The sequence below is a fragment of the Hypanus sabinus genome, chromosome 3 (genome assembly GCF_030144855.1).
Source record: "Hypanus sabinus isolate sHypSab1 chromosome 3, sHypSab1.hap1, whole genome shotgun sequence".
Lineage (NCBI taxonomy): Eukaryota > Metazoa > Chordata > Chondrichthyes > Myliobatiformes > Dasyatidae > Hypanus > Hypanus sabinus.
Genome location: NC_082708.1, coordinates 125,349,568 through 125,368,824, shown reverse-complemented (window position 1 = coordinate 125,368,824; position 19,257 = coordinate 125,349,568). Strand labels below are relative to the sequence as shown.

At 42.5% G+C, this 19,257-nt stretch overlaps 1 protein-coding gene across 3 annotated transcripts in view; it reads right to left on the bottom strand.

The window, feature by feature from the left end:
- The window catches only part of afg2a (AFG2 AAA ATPase homolog A), a 377,888-nt gene that overhangs the window by 295,790 nt on the left and 62,841 nt on the right, over positions 1–19,257 (bottom strand). For all 3 annotated transcript variants that reach the window (XM_059965085.1, XM_059965086.1, XM_059965084.1), the window contains exon 10: positions 11,427–11,581. In XM_059965085.1, coding sequence (XP_059821068.1) covers positions 11,427–11,581 — 155 coding nt within the window. The remainder of the gene's footprint in view (positions 1–11,426; positions 11,582–19,257) is intronic.

Below are 19,257 nucleotides of genomic sequence, written 5' to 3'. Positions count from 1 at the left end.
GCAGATGTAAGCAAAATAGCCTTTTTCCGTTTTCTATTATAAATGCCATAACCAAATAACATGATTTTGTATTTTCAGTAATAACATTCAACATTCATTTTACCAAGACTAATATGGAACATGGACAATTAAATCACACAAATGGTTCCAAATTTCTTCCACCACCAACATCTCTAGTAGCCACAGAGCTGTATCATGTTCATAACAGATTTTAAAAATATTTGTAATAGAGAATGACCCTACAAAGAGACCAATAACTTTCAATTTTCTTTCTTTCTTTCTTTCTCTCTCTCCCTCCCCCTCCCCTCAAGAGGACAAGCTGAGGATGTTAAAATATTTGTCCAAGTGCTTACTAAGTAAATGTCCTATTATTTAGTTTTCATCAACAAGTCTAAAACTTCAGTTTTCAGCTTAACCACTATTGGGACACTTTCCAGGGGAGAAAACTGATCAAATGTGAAGAACATGAACCGCAACTTGTTTTTCCCTCTCTAATCTGACATATTCTGTGTTATCATCCCCAGTATTATCGTCACAGTCTATTAAGTCAACATATAACTGGAATACGTGCATCTTGAAAAAAGTGCATCATAAAACTTTGGGATCATATTTTTAAAACCGTGTTTTATTTTTAGTCATTAGGGATTAATCAACACCAATATCTTCAATAATTGTACCAAAAAGATGCCATTGTTAAGTAGAGTGGCTTTTAAATGATATCATATTAAATGATCCATCAAAATGCACTGTGCCTTTCATGTCATCATGAAAGGATTGAATCAGCAGCCTCGGGGGACAGCCAATTTTATGGAGGACCTGGAAGAACCCGCTTCTGCTGACCATGTCAAACACCTTGGTGAGCTCGATGAAGGCGACATACAAGGGCTTCTTCTGCTCTCTGAACTTTTCTTGAAGCTTTATCAGGGAGAAGATCATGTCGGTGGTTGATCTTTCAGCACGGAACTCAGACTGTGATTCTGGGTAGATCCTCTTGGCGACCTCTTGAAGCCTTCCTAGGACGATAGGAGCAAACAGTTTTCCAGTGATGCTAAGGAGTGAAATGCCACGGTAATTATTGCAGTCACTTCGGTCTCCCTTGTTCTTGTACAGAGTTACAATGTTAGCATCCCGCATGTCCTGTGGAACCTCTCCTGTCTGCCAGCACTGACAAAGTAGCCTGTGAAGGGGTTTCAGAAGTGTGTCCCTGGCGCACTTGATGACTTCTGATGGTACGCCGTCCTGACCTGGGGCTTTACCCACAGCATTCCTGAGCTCATCCACTGTGGGTTCTTCATCCAGCTCCTCCATGGCTGACAGTTGCTCGATGGCATTGAGGGCAGTGTCTGCCACTGTGTTCTCATGGGCATACAGTTCAGAGTAATGTTCCACCCAGCGCTCCATCTGTTTAGCGTTGTCTGTGATGATGTCACCTGACTTGGATTTCAGAGGAGCTGCCTTGTTCTGTGTGGGACCGGTTGCTTTTTTGATGCCTTCATACTTCTCTCTGAGGTGACCTAGACTGGTGTGTGTTTGGACCTGGCTGCACAAGCTGAGCCAGTACATCGCCTGGCTGTCCACTGAACATCTGCTCTGAATGCTTTCAGTGCTTGTTTGTATTCCAGGAAGGCGGCACATTTCTTTTCAACAACCTGGATCATCACGTCGGAGTGCTCCAGAAACCAGTTTATTTGTTTTTCCATCCAGCCTTTCTCCCGAAAACTCACAACGTTATATCATGTACTGTGTCCCTCAGGTGATGCCATGTGGAGGTAATGTCTGTTCCAGTAGGTCTGCTGTGAAGAGACTTCTCGAGGCAGTCATGAAACAACTCTGGTTTTTCTGAATGCAGTGCCTTGCTGCCAGCCATGCAGGGCTTCCCACGAGGTTTAGAGTGATGAAGTTTTCTGGGTCTCAGCTTGATTTTGGAGCACATGAGTGAATGGTCTGTATCACAATCAGCACTCTGATAGCTGTGTGCCAAGAGGGCGTCATTTAGGTTTTCTCGTCTGGTGATCACCAATTCGAGCCGGTGCCAGTGCTTGGAGCTCCTTCAGCATCAAAAGCGAAGTCAAGCAAGGATGTATGCTTGCCCCAACTCTCTTCAGGATTTTTTTTGCAGTACTCCTGAAACAAGCCTTTGGGAATTCAACAGAGGGAGTTTACCTGCAGACAAGATCCGACGGGAAACTGTTCAGTCTCGCAAGACTCAAGGTCAAGTTGAATGTGTGAAAAGCCCTAATCCGTGACATGCTGTTTGCGGATGATGCTGCTGTGGCAACTCACTCAGAAGAAGAGCTCCAAAGCCTGATGGACCACTTCTCTCAGGCAAGCAAGGCCTTTGGTCTCACAATAAGCCTGAAGAAAACAAACGTCCCAGGACAGAATGTCACTCAGCCTCCAGCAATCAGCATCAATAACTCTACCCGAGGCGTTCATGAGTTCACTTACCTGGGATCAGCCATCACAGACGCCCTGTCTCTGGAGCCTGAACTCAACAAAAGGATAGGGAAAACTGCCACCACTCCATCTAGATACAGGTCTACACAGCTTGTGTTCTCAGCACCCTCCTCTATGGAAGTGAGACGTAGACCCTGTATGCTCATCAAGAAAAGAGGCTGAACACCTTTCACCTGCGCTGTCTCAGACACATCCTCCGGATCTCATGGAAGGACAAAGTTACCAACAACGGTGTCCTTGAACAGGCCGGGCTGCCCAGCACGTGGACCCTTCTGAGACAGCGTACAGTGCGGTGGCTGGGGCATGTCCACAGGATGGAGGACGGAAGAATACCAAAAGGCATCCTATATGGGGAGCGGGCCTCCGGCCATCGACCAACTGAACGGCCCCATCTGCGCTTCAAGGATGTATGCAAGAGAGACCTGAACAACCTGCAGATCAGTGAGGATAGTTGGGAAGAGCTAGCAGATGATCGCAGCAGATGGAGGCAGGAACTCTACCAAGGTCTGGAAAGAGGTGAAGAGAAGGTGGATGGCTGAGGAGAGGCGTATACGCAGAAAGCAGAAACGTCAAAAGGTGGACCTACAGGATACTCATCACACTTGTGCTTATGCGGCAAGGACTGTCACTCCCTGCTGGGCCTCCTCAGTCACAATTGATGCTGCAGACCAACGTGATTAGATTTTTCAAGGGCTCATTCAAAGAGATTGACGGATGCCTATACATATCAAATGAAATTGACATAACTAAATATTTTTCAAAGAGGACTGAAGAATATTGCAAGAATAAAGGAAAGCAGGGTGGAAATTAAACAAAAGCAGCAGTAAAATGTCGTTCCATGGTCCTAAAATCTGAACCTGCAAGAGCCCTTTACATACACTCAAGGTACTTCATGGAGTCTTCACAACATAGTCTTCCAATGCATTTTCCAAAAAAAAACAACTCTCAGATTATTATCTAAAAATTGCACGGGATTATATTCTTCAAAGTTGTATATTGCATGTCATCAAGATTGTGAGATATGAAGCATTTGAATGCAATGCCAAAAAACCATAACACTAGTGTTATTTCATCAGCGTTCACAATAGTTTTTAACTTATTTTCAGCTACAGGCAAACCACAAGCTATGAATGCTTGACTCATGGAGACCATACATACAAGTGAGCTCCCATGTTATTAAATTCAATAGTCTGGCGTGCAAACATATATTCATTTCTATGAACAGCAGAACTAGTTTCCCCTCTCAGTCTACTTATTCTTTCTTACCAGTCTTTAAGTGTTTCTGATAGCATTCCTTCCATTACACTGGAAATTTTAGTAACATATCAAGATATATTTGTGGACAAAATAGACCCAAGCATGTCAGCAAAATCTGAATTCTTTTGTTACACAGGGACAGCTTATACTCATTATTTTCCTAAATATTCATCCTCTAGTAGTCCATTCAACAGTTACATTGAGCAGATCTGACCACTGAGAAGAAAAAGAATCCAGTGCATTTTTAGACAGTTTAGGATTTATGTGAAGATCTGATCACATTTTAGGTCCTATTTATGCAGAAATAGAGAAAATTCTACAAGGTTCACAAATTTTCCAGTTAAAAGGAATCGATGCTATATTATGGCACAGGAAGTAAAAAAGTGATAAAAAGAATTATAAATAAATATCGCACCTTACATAAACTCAGATAAAGAAACTACATCAAAATTTTGAAGAGAACAATTATGCTTTACTACCACACTTAAGTAACCAAGTAGATCCATTTTTCTGTTACTCGTAACCTTTGAAGGAAACACACTTTATTTAAAGGTAGTCAGAAGTCAAGCAAGGAGAAGCTTTAGAAAAGTCAGCAATATCCCACTAAATATCCCCCTCTTATCTACCACAGAAGCTTTGAAGAAAATTATTTGTTAAAGATATGAAATAACAGAATAACGATAAAAAATTAACAGTTATCTTGATGTCCAAGTGACAAGTCCTTGTGGTGGCAGGGTATTCATTAGTCTCACAGCTTTAGAGGAAGAAGCTGTTACCCTGTCCGGCAGTCCTAGTCCTGATGCTCCTGTACCTCCTTCCTGATGGTAGAGGGTCAAAGAGTTTGTGGGATGGATGGTAGGGATCCTCAACAATGCTTCTGGCCCTGCAGGTACAATGCTCCTTGACTGGAGCGTGTCAGTTCCCACTTTAAAGCATCCTAGGGCAACAACACAATGGGCAAAAGATAATGCATATAGATCCTTCCTGAGAAGGAGATATAACCACTTTAATCCAGCAACCAGATTCTTCCACATCCTTGAACTGGTTGACAAGCGGGAGGCATAATTCTCCAACACAAAGGACTGTATTCTTTCATCATTAAGCATGAAGGCATGCAAGTGACTGCCAACTTCTTGGCTCCACTCACAGCTCTTTTATTGTGACTCAGCCCATCACGCCAATGCTCTTTCAACAAACAGACTGAACGGCTACAGCTTGAAGATCTGGCTTCTGATACCTCTACAGCACCCCAAAATACAACTGCAGCTCTCAGACAAGGATACTTTGTGTACATAACGCAACTGGAAATATACTTCAGCACACTGAAACAGAAGTTATATTATTTTGGTTGCCCTGGAGGTAACTGTCTGTATGAGCTCCGGATAATTAGTGGTATATTTTTCCCTGAGACTTAGAAGTAGCACAAGCATCCACTTTTTTTCACTACAACAGTGTCACAATTCAAATTGCTTTGGAAAGTACTATTAAAAATCAAGTCATGCTTCTGATCCGTGAAAGCAAGCAAGATACTTTCAAAGAGTAATAACACATCCTCAGAACATAGAAGAAAAACAAACCAGAATGTAAATGTTAAACAAATTAGCCTGGAACTTGGAAAAAAGGAAAAGATACATTTTGGACACTAAATTGCAACAGATTACAGGACTATAGACAAGATATGGGCATTCCATTTAATCTTATCCATAACTTGTTACAGGTATTTTTATGAAGTAACTCTTCTGACTGATTGCTCAGTATGAGTCACAGAAAGTTAAGATAATTAATTAATACCTGAAACATGGCTTGGAAAGGCAATTCCAACTGAAGTCAGAGACAAAATTAGATGCATGACGGCTGCATGCCAATACTTCCCATAGCCAAAACCTAACAGCATAAATTGCAATGCAATTTCACTCCCAGTGCTCTCAATGCCTTTTATGCACGCTTTGAAAGGGAGAATCACACAACATCCGGTGACGCTGTGATCCATCTCAGACACTAATGTCCAAACGTCCTTCAAGGGGATGTGTCAGGCCCCAATGGTGTATATGGCCGGGTGCTGAGAACCTGTGCTGACCAACTGGTTCAATCTCACATTGCTGAAGCCTGAGCTTCCACCTGGACAGCAATCACTCAAATGACTAAGAGCAGGGTGAACTGCTTCAATGATTATTGCCTGGTACCAATCACATCTACTATATTGAAGCAGGTTGATTATGGAACATCCCTCCACACCATTGGTAGTATCTAAAAGAGGTGCAACTTCAAGAAAACCTCTGTCATCAAAGAGCCCCCCCATCTGGGCCATACACTCTGCTCATAGGCAGGAGGTACAGCAGCCTGAAGCCTTAAGTCCCACAATACCAGGTTCACAAACAGCAGAACTCTATTCACAGCAGTTCAGCAACATTATGATCACTTGGCTTTAAAACAGATTTCAATTTTGTTCTAATTGTGTTTTCTTGTAAAACTATGTACAATTTGTTTAATGTTTTTCTTGTAAGTGCGGCTTATGTGATACGAGGTGCCTGAGATGCTGCTGCAATTAAGTTTTTCATTGCACGTGTACAAAATAAAGGTACTTGTGCAGATTTACGTTAAACTGACAAAGACTAATTCCTGCTGCAATTCTCTTAACCACCACAACAGGAGTACAGTGGACACAATCTCAGTGGCTGTCCACTATACTCTGAAGCACCTAGATGGCAAGACATATGTCAGTCTACTACAGGTTTCCCCCGCTATTCGAAGGTAGAGCGTTCCTATGAAACGGTTCGTAAGCTGGAATGTCGAAAAGTGAAGAAGCAATTACCATTTATTTATATGGGAAAAATTTGTGAGTGTTCGCAGACCTAAAAAATAACCTACCAAATCATGCCAAATAACACATAAAACCTAAAATAACAGTAATATATAGTAAAAGCAGGAATGATCTGATAAATACACAGCCTATATAATGTAGGAATACTTTACTGCAATTATTGCAGCACTGTCCACCGCAGCGAAAATCTCACGCAAGGGCTCTCGGCAGCACTCCCAGCAAAAACACACGGTGCAAACACTCCTGGCAGAAACACTCTTTCCAGTAATCTTTAAGCTATGAAGCTACCGAATAACACATAAAACTACACAGCCTATATAAAGTAGAAATAATGTATGTACAGTGTAGTTTCACTTGCCGGAATCGGGAAGACAGTGAGCACACTGATGATGGTGTGTTAGGCTGAGTCGTCGGAGGTTGGGGTGGTGGGAGGTAGAGGAGACTAGGATGTCAACTCATTGTCGTCTGTTTCCATCAGGGCAGGCAGGTCACCTTCTTCTATGTCTGTCTGCCTCGATGTCGAAGGTCGAGTTTCATCGTCTGCTGTGGCTGATGTGGAAGGCTTGAAAAACGACAGTGTGCTTGACTGCTTAGCCTTGCGCATTTTTCTAACAAAGTTCTTTGTAAGCACTCAAACCATCCTGCAAACCTGCCCTAAACCTACGTACCCTTTCAAAATTAAAGGCATACTTTTCTGCAATCATTGCAGCGTTATCAATCGCAGCGAAAATCTCACGCAATTGCTTCACGTTCAGTTCCTGGACGTCTTCACTTTTGGGCCGTTCGCTACTGCGTTCGGTTTCAATTGTTATCCTTTCCTCTTCATCAGCTCTTCATCTCTCAGTTCTTGGTCCTGGGATGCCAAAACCTCTTCAACATCATCTTCGTCAACTTCCACAAACCCTTAGCCAAACTCGCTATATCCTTACTTTGTTCATCACGATCGAAACGCTTTATTATGTCTAGTTTTACGCTAAGTGTAACACCCTTACGCGCTCTTTTAGGCTTTTCTGATACCTTAGTACTCATCTTGCTAACGGATGCACAAAATAAATTGACATAAAGCACAGATGCTCACAGGCACGTGTTTAAGCAAAACCGGGAGGAGCTAGTCTGCTCGGCATGCGCTGCCTTTTTTGCGAGCTGCTTTTTTTACGCGCTGCTTTTTTTTGTAACTGTGAAAAAACCTGTTAGCAAAAACAGGTAACTAATGCAGGTCTTTTGTAACAGCGAGTTGATGTAAAGCAAATGTTCGAAAAATGGGGGACACCTGTATTTATCAAGTACAGTTGAGTATTTAACACCATCATTCCCTCAGTACTAATGACTAAGTTTCTAAAACCAGACCCCTGTACCTCCCTCAGCACTAGTTCCACGACTTCTTTATTAGAAGAAGTCATACAAGTTGGTAATAATTTCTTGCTGACTATTAACACAGATAAACCTCAAGAATGTATGTATAGCTCACTGCTCTCACCATACTCATCAATGTGTGGTTAAGCACTGTTCAAAACTCAAAAGCATTCTATAAATTACACCACTGTCATTGGTAAACACAGGACATATTAAGTCACTTGATCTGCACCGCATCCAGAATTCACTCATTCTACCACAAGCACACAATAGCAGCCGCCTGCACCATCTGCTGGATGCAGTGCAGGGACTCACCAAAACTCTTCAGATAGCACCTTCCAAACCTAAAATCTCTTCCAGTTGAAAGGATAAGGGCAGGAAAGGCAAGGGACATCTTCACCTAGGTGACGCTGATGAACCATAGCAATGTATTGCAGACAGCTCACAAAACTCCTACCTAAGCTTCTTCTGAACTACTCTCACTGCAATCTGGGGCCTGTAATTTCCCTTCAAGTAACATACTTTTGAACTGTCTTAATGAACTAGTGATTTCTAAAGGACTCGGTGGAGTTAACTCTCAAGCATACAGGTGTGGCACCTTTAAACGGACAAAGGAACATTGCCATGACCAAAAGTGGAGGAGGAGGGGAGGACTCCAAGCTAGACTGAAAAGCTGCAGAATGAAACTTCCTCAACCCAGCATCCTGTTAGCAAATTTACAGTCGCCAGGGAAAAAGATTCAGGACCTAAGGGCGAGAACACTGTACCGGAGGGAAATTGCTGTATTGGAATTGCTGTGCTCTGTGTTTCACAGAGACATGGCTCATTCTGGACACGCTGGATACGATTGTAAGACCGGAGAGCTTCTCGATACACCGGATAGACCGGATTGCTGATTCAGAGAAGGCAAAAGGAGGTCTGTTTTTCATGATAAACTCTTTGTGGTGCTCAACACAGTGGTCTTGTTGCACTTTTGTTCCCCTGACCTGGAACTTGACCGAGTGCCGACTGTTCTACTTAACAAGAGAACTGTCCTCCATCATCCTGGCCGCAGTTTACATACTGCCAAAGGATGATGTTAAGCAGGTGCTTGAGGTATTGAATGCCGAAATCAGCAAAGAAGAAACAGCCTACCTCGATGCCTTTCAAATCATTTTCAGGGTTGTTTGAAGAAATCGCTGCCCAATTATCATCAACGTAACACCTTCAGTACCAGAGGTCCCAACACACTCAACCACCTTTACACTACAATTAGGAATGGCTACTGTTCAACGCTTAGACTGTAATTCAGGAAATCTGATCACTTAGCTGACTTTCACACACCTGCATACAGGCAGAAGCTAAGGAGCAAGGTTCCAGAGACAAAGACAACAAATAGATGGCCGTGAGAGGGAGAGGAACTGCTATGGGATTGCTTCAATTCAGTGGATTGGGCAATGTTCAAGGACTCATCAGAGGAACTGAACAAATACACCATGGTTGTCACTGAACTTTATAAAAACAGTTGTAGATGAATGTGTCCCAGTAAAAAGATGACTCAGAGTCTTCCCTAATTAGAAGTCCTGAATGAACGAGATCCACAATCTGCTGAAGGTTAGATAGTGGCATTCAGGTCTGGTAACAAAGTTAAATACAGGAGATCCAGATACGAAATCTCAAAAGCCATCTCACATGTTAAGCAGTATTCCAGACCAAATGAATCACTGAAGGATACTTAACATATGGTAGGACTCAAGTGTTGGACACTGATCAAGACCTCCAATCGACCTTCAGCTTCGATCCAGATCTCTAATCAATTTTTGGGCTTCGATCCGGAACCTCCAATCAGCCTCCGGGCTTCGATCCAGAACCTCCAATCAGCCTCCGGGCTTCGATCCAGAACCCCCAATCAGCCTCCAGGCTTCGACCTGGAACATCCAATCAACCTTCAGGCTCCAATCCAGAACTTCCAATCAACCTTCGGGCTTCGATCCGGAACTTCTAATCTACCTTCCGGCTTTGATCTGGAACCTCCAATCGACCTTCAGCTTCAATCCAGATCTCTAATCAATTTTTGGGCTTCAATCCAGAACCTCCAATCAGCCTCCGGGCTTCGACCTGGAACCTCCAATCAACCTCCGGGCTTCGACCTGGAACATCCAATCAGTCTTCGGGCTTCAATCCAGAACTTCTAATCAACCTTCGGGTTTCAATCTGGAACCTCCAATCAGACTTCAGGCTTCGATCCAGAACCTCCAATCAATCTTCGGGCTTTGACTTGTAACCTCCAATCAACCTCCTGGCTTTGATCCAGACCTCCAATCAAACTTCAGGCTTCGATCTCGAACCTCCAATCAACCTTTGGTCTTCCACCGGATTGCTGTTCAACCTTCGGGCTTTGTTCTTCAGTATTGAACCAGAAATTCCCAAATAATGATGAAGAGGACGCTGGATATGGGCACAAATTCCAATCCTCAAACAATGGACTTACCAATGATGGAAACTCCAACATTAGGCCTTGAACTTCAGTCAGGCCATGCTGTAGGCCTTCGAACACAGAGCAGAGGCTTAGACACTGACATGTCCTCTAATTTCCCCCACATCCCTGTCCCTAAACCCTAACCTGACCCCTAGCTCCCCTCTCTGTCCCCAAAACCTAAAAAACTAAAAACTAAATAAATCTGAGCCACAGCCTCAATAGAGATTGCATTGTGGTGCCATCTTGGATCCCAGTGAAATACATTCTAATAGAGATGGATAAATTTATGGCACTGAAAGCCAATAAATACCCAGGGCCTATTAATCTAAATCCCTGAGTACTAATGAGATAGTTGTGGAATTAGCAGGTATATTGACTATCACTTTTTCTAGAATTCTACAAGCCATTAAAATTGTTTCTACAGATTGGAGAATGGTACAGGAGAAAGGAAGTATCCCAGAAATTATGGATGTTAGCAGGAAAGATGTCAGATATTATTACGTCCTTCACAAGGGCTATTAGGAATGGGTAAAGCCCACATCCCTTGAATAAGTAAACAAATTATTTGCTCAGTGTGCATCAGCGAGTTCAAAATTCAGCATATCTGCAAGATGGTCTACTAGGGCAAATAGCAGGTGCACAAACAAGTAAGTGCCCATTTGATGAACTATTCAAAATATTAACCAAAAAACAAAATACCCCAGGTAATGAAAATGCTCGTTATATTTTAAAATATTAAAGGGCCCAAAATCTTCACTCATTTAAACAAAATTTTAAAAATTTTCAAAAATTTCCATTTTCAAAAATAGAAAGGCTACACAACAGCTTTAATTTATCATAAACACCCTAAGTAACAAAATAATTTGTGTTCCAATAAAATATTTTCTGGAAATCACACAATAATCTTTCATCCTTCCAACTTTTTCTATAAGCCTTTTTAAAATATACCATCTTCTTATAATTCTGCAGAATCGTGTCCCCATATCAAACAGATCTCTTCTGCAAATGAATAAATGTCACACTTCCCAATATGTACCTGAACTTATTCAGACAGTATTTCTTTCATATAAAGTAACTTACTTTTGGAACATCAATAGTTACTTCTCTCATGGCACTAGGCCTGACGTCATTCATCGCTTGCAGGAAGTCATTAAAAGTTATCTTCACTGAACCAGCCAACTTATTGTCTGAAGGGTTGCTACATTCTCCAAGGGCTCGACGTAAAGCATGTAGACCTGTCAGAAATGAAAGATTTTTGTGGGCCATCACTTTTGAATAGGACTTACTGAACATTACTTTTTTTAACAAAGTAGTCCTCAGTCAATTCCAGTTTATCAGCTACACTATTTCTTCAAACATGGCAAAAGACATAAAATAACCTGCATCTCGTCTGCTCCAAATTTTCCTTGCAAACAGGGAAACAAATGTAAAGTAACGCAACAACTTAATGCTAATCAGCAATAAATTATTCAAAAAGCAGAAGAGAATTGAGTAGCTTGCCTCAAGTGCATACTCGTAATTAAACAGAAGTTATTAGCTTTAACTACGGTGGCGAGTAAAGAAACAAATACACCAAAGCATTTCCCAGTAGAAGGGAGGAGCATTGTGTTGGATATGTCTTTCTTCACAGCTACAGACTGGTGAGTCTCAAGTCAGTGGCAGGGACCTAACCCTAATGCATTCCTGTCAAGATGGTTTTTACCTTGGAGGCAAACATCCTAGCAGAATCCCCATGTGATAATTGCCACCCAGAAAGACAATGACAGGAAGCTGCAGATTTAACAGATGTCTTGATGAGTTGCAGCTGTACATTTTGTGGATGTAACACATCACAACTACTACCCTACACTGAAGAAGTGTCCACAGACAGTTTCCCATACAACCATCACTAAAGGTCAACTCATTTCTGCCTATCTCGACTCTGTTTTATCTCCCCTTGTTCAATCCCTTCCCACCTATGTCCGTGATACTTCCCATGCTTTACATCTCTTCAAAGATTTCAAGTTCCCTGTCCCCCACTGCCTCATTTTCACCATGGACGTCTAGTCCCTATACACCTCTATCCCCCACCAGAAAGGTCTCCAAGCTTTCCGTTTCTTCCTGGATTCCAGACCCAGCCGGTCACCTTCTACCACCACTCTTCTCCGCTTCACGGAATTAGTCCTCACCCTTAACAATTTCTCCTTTGGCTCCTCCCACTTCCTCCAAACTAAAGGTGTAGCCATGGGCACCCGCATGGGTCCTAGCTATGCCTGCCTTTTTGTCGGCCACGTGGAGCAATCTATGTTCCAAGCCTACTCCGGTATCTGTCCTCCTCTTTTCTTGGGTTATATCGACGACTGCATCGGCGCTGCTTCCTGCACACATGCTGAGCTCGTCGACTTCATTAACTTCGCCTCCAACTTTCACCACACCCTCAAGTTCACCTGGTCTATTTCCGACACCTCCCTCCCCTTTCTAGATCTTTCTGTTTCTATCTCTGGAGACAGCGTATCCACCGACGTCTACTACAAACCTTCTAACTCCAACAGCTGCCTAGACTATTCCTCCTCCCACCCTGTCTCCTACAAAAACGCTATCCCTTTCTCTCAATTCCTCCGCCTCCGCCGCATCTGCTCTCAGGATGAGGCCTTTCATTCTAGGACAAAGGAGATCTCTTCCTTTTTTAAAGAAAGGGGCTTCCCTTCGTCCACTATCAACTCTGGCCATCATCGTATCTCCCACATTTCACGCACCTCTGACTTCACCCCACCCCCCGCCAGCCCGCCAGGGATAGTCCCCCTGGTCCTCACCTATCACCCTACCAGCCTACAGATCCAACGTATAATGCTCCGTAACTTCCGCCACCTCCTACGTGATCCCACCCCCAGCCACATCTTCCCCTCCCCCCCACTCTCAGCTTTCAGCAGGGATCGCTCCCTACGCGACTCCCTTGTCCATTCATCCACCCCATCCCTCCCTACCGACCTCCCTCCAGGCACTCATCCCTGCAAACGGAAGAAGTGCTACACCTGCCCCCACCACCATCCCAAGCCCCAGACAGTCCTTTCAGGTAAGGCACCACTTCACCTGCGAGTCAGCTGGGATGTTCCCAATGTTCTCATTTATACATTGGGGAGACCCGCCGCAGACTGGGAAACCATTTCGCCAAACACCTGCACTCAGTCCTCCAGCAGTGGCAGGATCTCCCTGTGGCCACACACTTCAATTCCACAGACCACTCCCACTCCAACATGTCTGTCCATGGCCTCCTCTACCGTCAAGATGAGGCCACACGCAGGTCGATGGAGCAATACCTTATCTCCTGCCTAGGTAACCTCCTGCCTGCCGGCATGAACATCCAACTCACAGACCTCCGTTGATACCCCTGCCCCCCCTTACCCCCATCCCGATCTATTATTTTAGTCTGGTTCTCTTTCTCTCTCTTTTCTCCCCCCTCACTATAATCTCCCCCCAGCCCTACCTTTTTTTCTCTTTTATTTCTCATAATTCTCCACCTTCCCCCTAGCCCATTTCCCTCCAACCTATCACTTCCCAGTTCTCTACTTCATCCCTCCCCCCACTTCTTATCCCCTCTCCACCATCCCATGTTACTTCACTCCCGATGAAGGGTTTCGGAGGTCGTCACTACCTCCTCCCATAGATGCTGTCTGGCCTGCTGAGTTCTGCCCGCATTTTGCGTTTTTATTTACTTGCAGCATCTGCGGATTCACTCGTGTGCCTAAAGATCAATGTGCCCACTGACAAGCTCTTAACCTTTGCCTCCTCATCCTCCTTCTAACAGGCTACTGATTTACCCAGTCTCTGCTGGCAAGCAGATCCAGAGTAAAAGAGATAACTTGAGAATCTAATTCCAACACCAACCACAGCACTGGCGCTTTCACAAACAAATCAATTGTCAACATTCTCTTGAATGAGCTCATTACAAATCAATCAGTAACTAGCCACTGAGAAGGGGGATGGAATTGGCAGTCTGTTATCTTGTGTATTTTATCTTGGAGATCTTACTGTGTAGGGAATTGCTGAATGAGAACATGATGAGTTCCATCCACCATCCCTGCAGCCCAACTGTTATCCCGTGGTAATACTTAATCTGATTTCATAATAACTCACTAAACACGGCTGGATTGTTTTCCAAATCACGCAGAAATATTCCCAATATTGAAAATGCAACTTTTAATTTTTTTCACAAACATGAGAAAATCTGCAGGTGCAAGCAACACACACAAAATGCTGGAGGAAGACAGCAGCCCCCCCCCCACTGAGCACCCCCAGAATTTTGTGTGTTGCATTTAATTTTTTTTCCTCATTTCAGTTTATTCTTTCTATAAGCCAGAATCTGCTGATCAAAACAACAGTGGAAAACATCTTCTCGCTTCCTGAAGCTGAGCGTGAGAAGTTAATCACAGCAGTGGCCAGTTTGCGATTAGTTCATGCAACTTTAATACGTTCAGGACCTTGCCTAACAATTATTGGCCCAGTTATATATGGATTTAACCCAAATGAAACAGTAAAAAAGCTATCACAACATTCATAATGATATTTAAGGAAAATTGTCTGATAACAAAATAAATTAATTGATTTCTTATATATTTGTATTTTTGCTGGTAAACTGATTAAAAAGGATTAGCTAGGTGTATAAACAAATTCAAAGTTCAACCTATACTATCTGTGTCCTTCTCTTAACAGCAACCAAAAATATTGAAACTGTAAAGTTATTTTGGACTTTCTGGAGCTTGACATCAATGTACTTACTCTTCCATTCATCTGAGGTATCAGATGTGACAATAAAAATGTTTTCTTACATTTCCTACAACAGATCATATACACTCAAATATCAATAAACATTGAAGTTCCAAATGCTGGCACCAAAAGTTACATCCAAAAGTGTTTTGTTTATTTGTTAGTGGCAAATTGATTTTCATTTAATCAGTTCATTTTCATTTAATAAATTTAATAATTTTCACAGTGACTAATTTCAAGCTAATCACTTGAAAATTAGATACAGAATACAGGCTCCAACGAAGCCCAAGTGCAGGAAGAGCACCCCCTACTGCATCATATATTTGCACTTACCTCATTAGAAAACTAATTTCATAAGATTTCCCAGCCAATGGCAGGTTAGGAATTGTGTGTTTTCGGCACAAAAAATGAAAAATCTGAGCTGCCTTCCTATCGATCTGATTCAATTTTGAGCAATGGTTATAAGGATGACACAACAATATAACATGTTTTCTTTTATCTGTGCAGTACAATAACATTTATTTCTAGTTACAGTATTTATACTTATTGCTTACTTATTATTATTATTTATTTTTTCTTTATTTTTCTATTTGTACAATTTATTGTTTTTTGCACACTGGATGGTGCAGTCTTTCATTGTTTCTATTATGGTCATCAGATTTACTGAGAATGCCTGTGAGAAAAAGAATCTCAGGGTTGGATATGGTGACATATATGTAATTTAATAATAAATTTACTTTAAACTTTGAACTTAGAACTCTGTTGCCCTGGGAAAAAGGTGGTGTGCCTCTCATAATTTTATACACTTCTGTCACGTCACCTCTCATCCTCTGTTGCTCCAAAGAGAAAAGCTTTAGTTTGCTCAGTCTACCCACTTAAGACATGTTCTCTAATCCAGGCAGCATCCTGATAAGTCTTCTCTGCACCACCTCTAAAGCTTATACATCCTTCCTTTAATGAGGGAACTGGAACTGAACACACTACTTCAAGTGTCGTCTAACCAGAGTTTTATAGTGCTGCAACATTACATTGTGGCGCTTGAACTCCTGACAAACGACAGCCAACACACTATACGTCTTCTTAACTACCCTATGAACTTCCCAGGCAACTCTGTAGGATCTAAGGACTTGGACCCCAAAATTTCTCTAATGCTCCACACTGATAAATTCCTAACATTAATCTTATACTCTGATGATAAGTTTGATCTTCCAAAGTGTATCACTTCACACTTCTTTGGTCTTTATTTCAGGCCCCGCCCTTTTTATCTATTTGCCTGACACGTTGATAACTGTACTGTTGTTGTTTTCTGTCCAATCATAAAACTCAGAAGTTGCATCCTATTTGATGTGGTCAAAGGCCATCTTTGACTCTTGGCTTCCTTTATTACATCCATTTCAGAGGATCAGTTCACAACCAATACCTATTACACTCAGACTCCCCCATCCTGTTTCCTGTAAGGACACCATTACATTCTCCAAGCTCCTTTGATAGTTACGATAAGCATCCTGAATTTATGATATTCATAACCCAAAATTCGCTAATCATAGCCAGGCCAGCTCCACCCACTACCCTCAATATTCAAAGACGAGTTTCCACCTGATGCCATCAAATATACCCTCTCCTTCTACACTCTTTTAGGATTCCAAAGCATTGCTCCCCAAGTGACATCCAACAGACTCTTTCCTTCTCATGCCACATTCCTATGCAGCACCCGCTCTTTACGGTAAAAAAGAAGAAAATGCTGAAAATCTCAACAGGTCAGAAAACACATGGAATGAGAAACAGTTAATACATCATGTCAGAGGCTCTTCATAAACACTGAAGTATAGAACACTACAGCAGAGTAACCCAGGTCAGCAGCATTTATGGAGAGGAATGAACAGTCAACATTTTGGGGCAAGACCCTTCATCACAAATGGAAAGGAAGGAGGGAAGAAGCCAGGACAAGAAGGTGGGGTGAAGGGAAGGAGTACAAGCTAGAATGTGATGTGTGAAGCTAGGTGACGGGGAAGGTAGGTGGGTGGAGGAGAGGTGAGAAGCTGTGAGGTGCTAGGTTGGAAAGGCAAGGGTCTAAAGAAGGAATCTGATAGGAGAGGAGAGTAGACCATGGAAGAAAGGGAAAGAGAAGGGAGGTAATAGGCAGGCGAGGAGGAGGGGTAAGGGAGCCAGTATGGAAAATAGAAAAGGAGAGAAGTGGGAGATGGAAGAATATGCCAGAAGATGGACAAATTAATACTCATACCACCTAGTTGGAAGCTACCCGACCTGAGAGTGGCCTCATCATGTCAGTAGAGAAGGCCATTAACTGACAGTATAGGCCCTTTGGCCCAAGATGTTGTGCCAATCTTTTAACCCACTCTAAGATAAATCTAACCCTTCCCACCTACATAGCTCTCCATTTTTCTATCATCTATCCACCTGCTATGAATTCCTTAAATATCCCTAATATATCTGCTTCCACCATCACCCCCGATAGGGCGTTCCACACACTCATCACTCTCTGTGTAAAAAACTTACTTCTGACACCCTAGCCTATATAGTCAGCCCTCCTTATACGCGGATTCTGCATGCGCGGATTCAACCAACTGCGGATCAGAAAAACCCGGAAGTTCTCTCTCCAGCACTCGTTGTTTGAGCATGTACAGACTTTTTCTTGTCATTTTTCCCTAAACAATACAGTATTACAACTATTTACATAGTATTTACATTGTATTGGGTATTATAAGTAATCTAGAGATGATTTAAAAGTACAGGCAGTCCCCGGGTAATGAACGAGTTCCGTTCCTGAGTCCGTCTTTAAGTCAGGACAGGTACATCCGGTATTATGTAGCCTCAGTTAGTCGTTTGTCTTAGTATATAGTATATATTTTACCTTTCTATGCATATAAAACACTTAAGAAACATATGCATTTCAATAATTAAACCACTGCATTGCTTAGTACTAATTGTAGCTTTCATCGGGGCAGGTCCTTTCACATGCTCCGTTAAAATTGTTTTGATCGTTGACCGACTGTAGCCTAACGCTTTTCCAATGACCGATGGTGTTTCACCTCTTTCCGATCACTTTATTACTTCCACTTTATTTTCAATCGTGATCGTGATTATTTTTGTGAACAGAAACCCTATGGATTCAGAGCTGCACCAGGCCCTAAAGTCCACCGCACCAATACATGCGAAATAAGGTCCGATGTTCCGCTGTGTCCTAAAGTCCACTGCATTGAGACAGGTTAAATAAGGGACTTGAGCATCCGTGTTTTTTGGTATCCGCGGGGGGTCCTGGAACCAATCCCCCGTGGATAAGGAGAGCCAAATGTACTTTCCTTCAGTTACCTTAAGATTATGCCCCCTCGTATTAGACATTTCCCCCTTGGGAAAAAGTCTTTGGTTATCCATTCAATCTATGCATTTTATCATCTTGTACACCTCTATCATAGCCCTCTTTTGTTCCAAAGAGAAAAGCCCTAGCTCTCTCAACCTATCATCATAACACATGCTCTCTAAATCAGGCAGCATCCTAGTAAATTCCTCTGCATGCTTCCAATAAAGAGGTGACTAGAACTGAACACAATATTCCAGCTGTGGTCTAACCATGGTTTTATAGAGCTGCTACATTATCTCGCAGCTCTTGAACTTAATCCCCTAACTAATGAAGGCTCAACATACCATACAACTTCTTACCCACTCGAACAATCTGAGCAGCAATTCTGAGGGATCTATGAACACGTACCTCAAAATCCCTCGGTTCCTCCACACTGCTATAAATCATGCCGCAAACCCTGTACTCTGCCTGCAAATACAACCTTCCAAAGTGAATCACTTCACACTTCTGGGCTGAACTTCATCTGCCACCTGTCAACCCAGCTATGCACCCTGTCAATGTCCCATTCTAAACTACATCAATCTTCGGCACCATTCACGTCACCAACCTTTGTGCCAACTGAAAACTTAATAACCCACCCTTCCACTCATCCAAGTTATTTATAAAATCACAAAGAGCAGGGGTGTAGAACAGATCCCTGCCAAATAAAAACTGGGAGAGACGTAAAAAATTAACTGTTTCCATTTCAACACCTGAGCTGATCATTGTTTCCATCATCTTCTATATTTATTTCAGATTTCATTATCTTCAGGGCTTTTGTTTTATTTTTCCACTGACCTTTTATCTTCT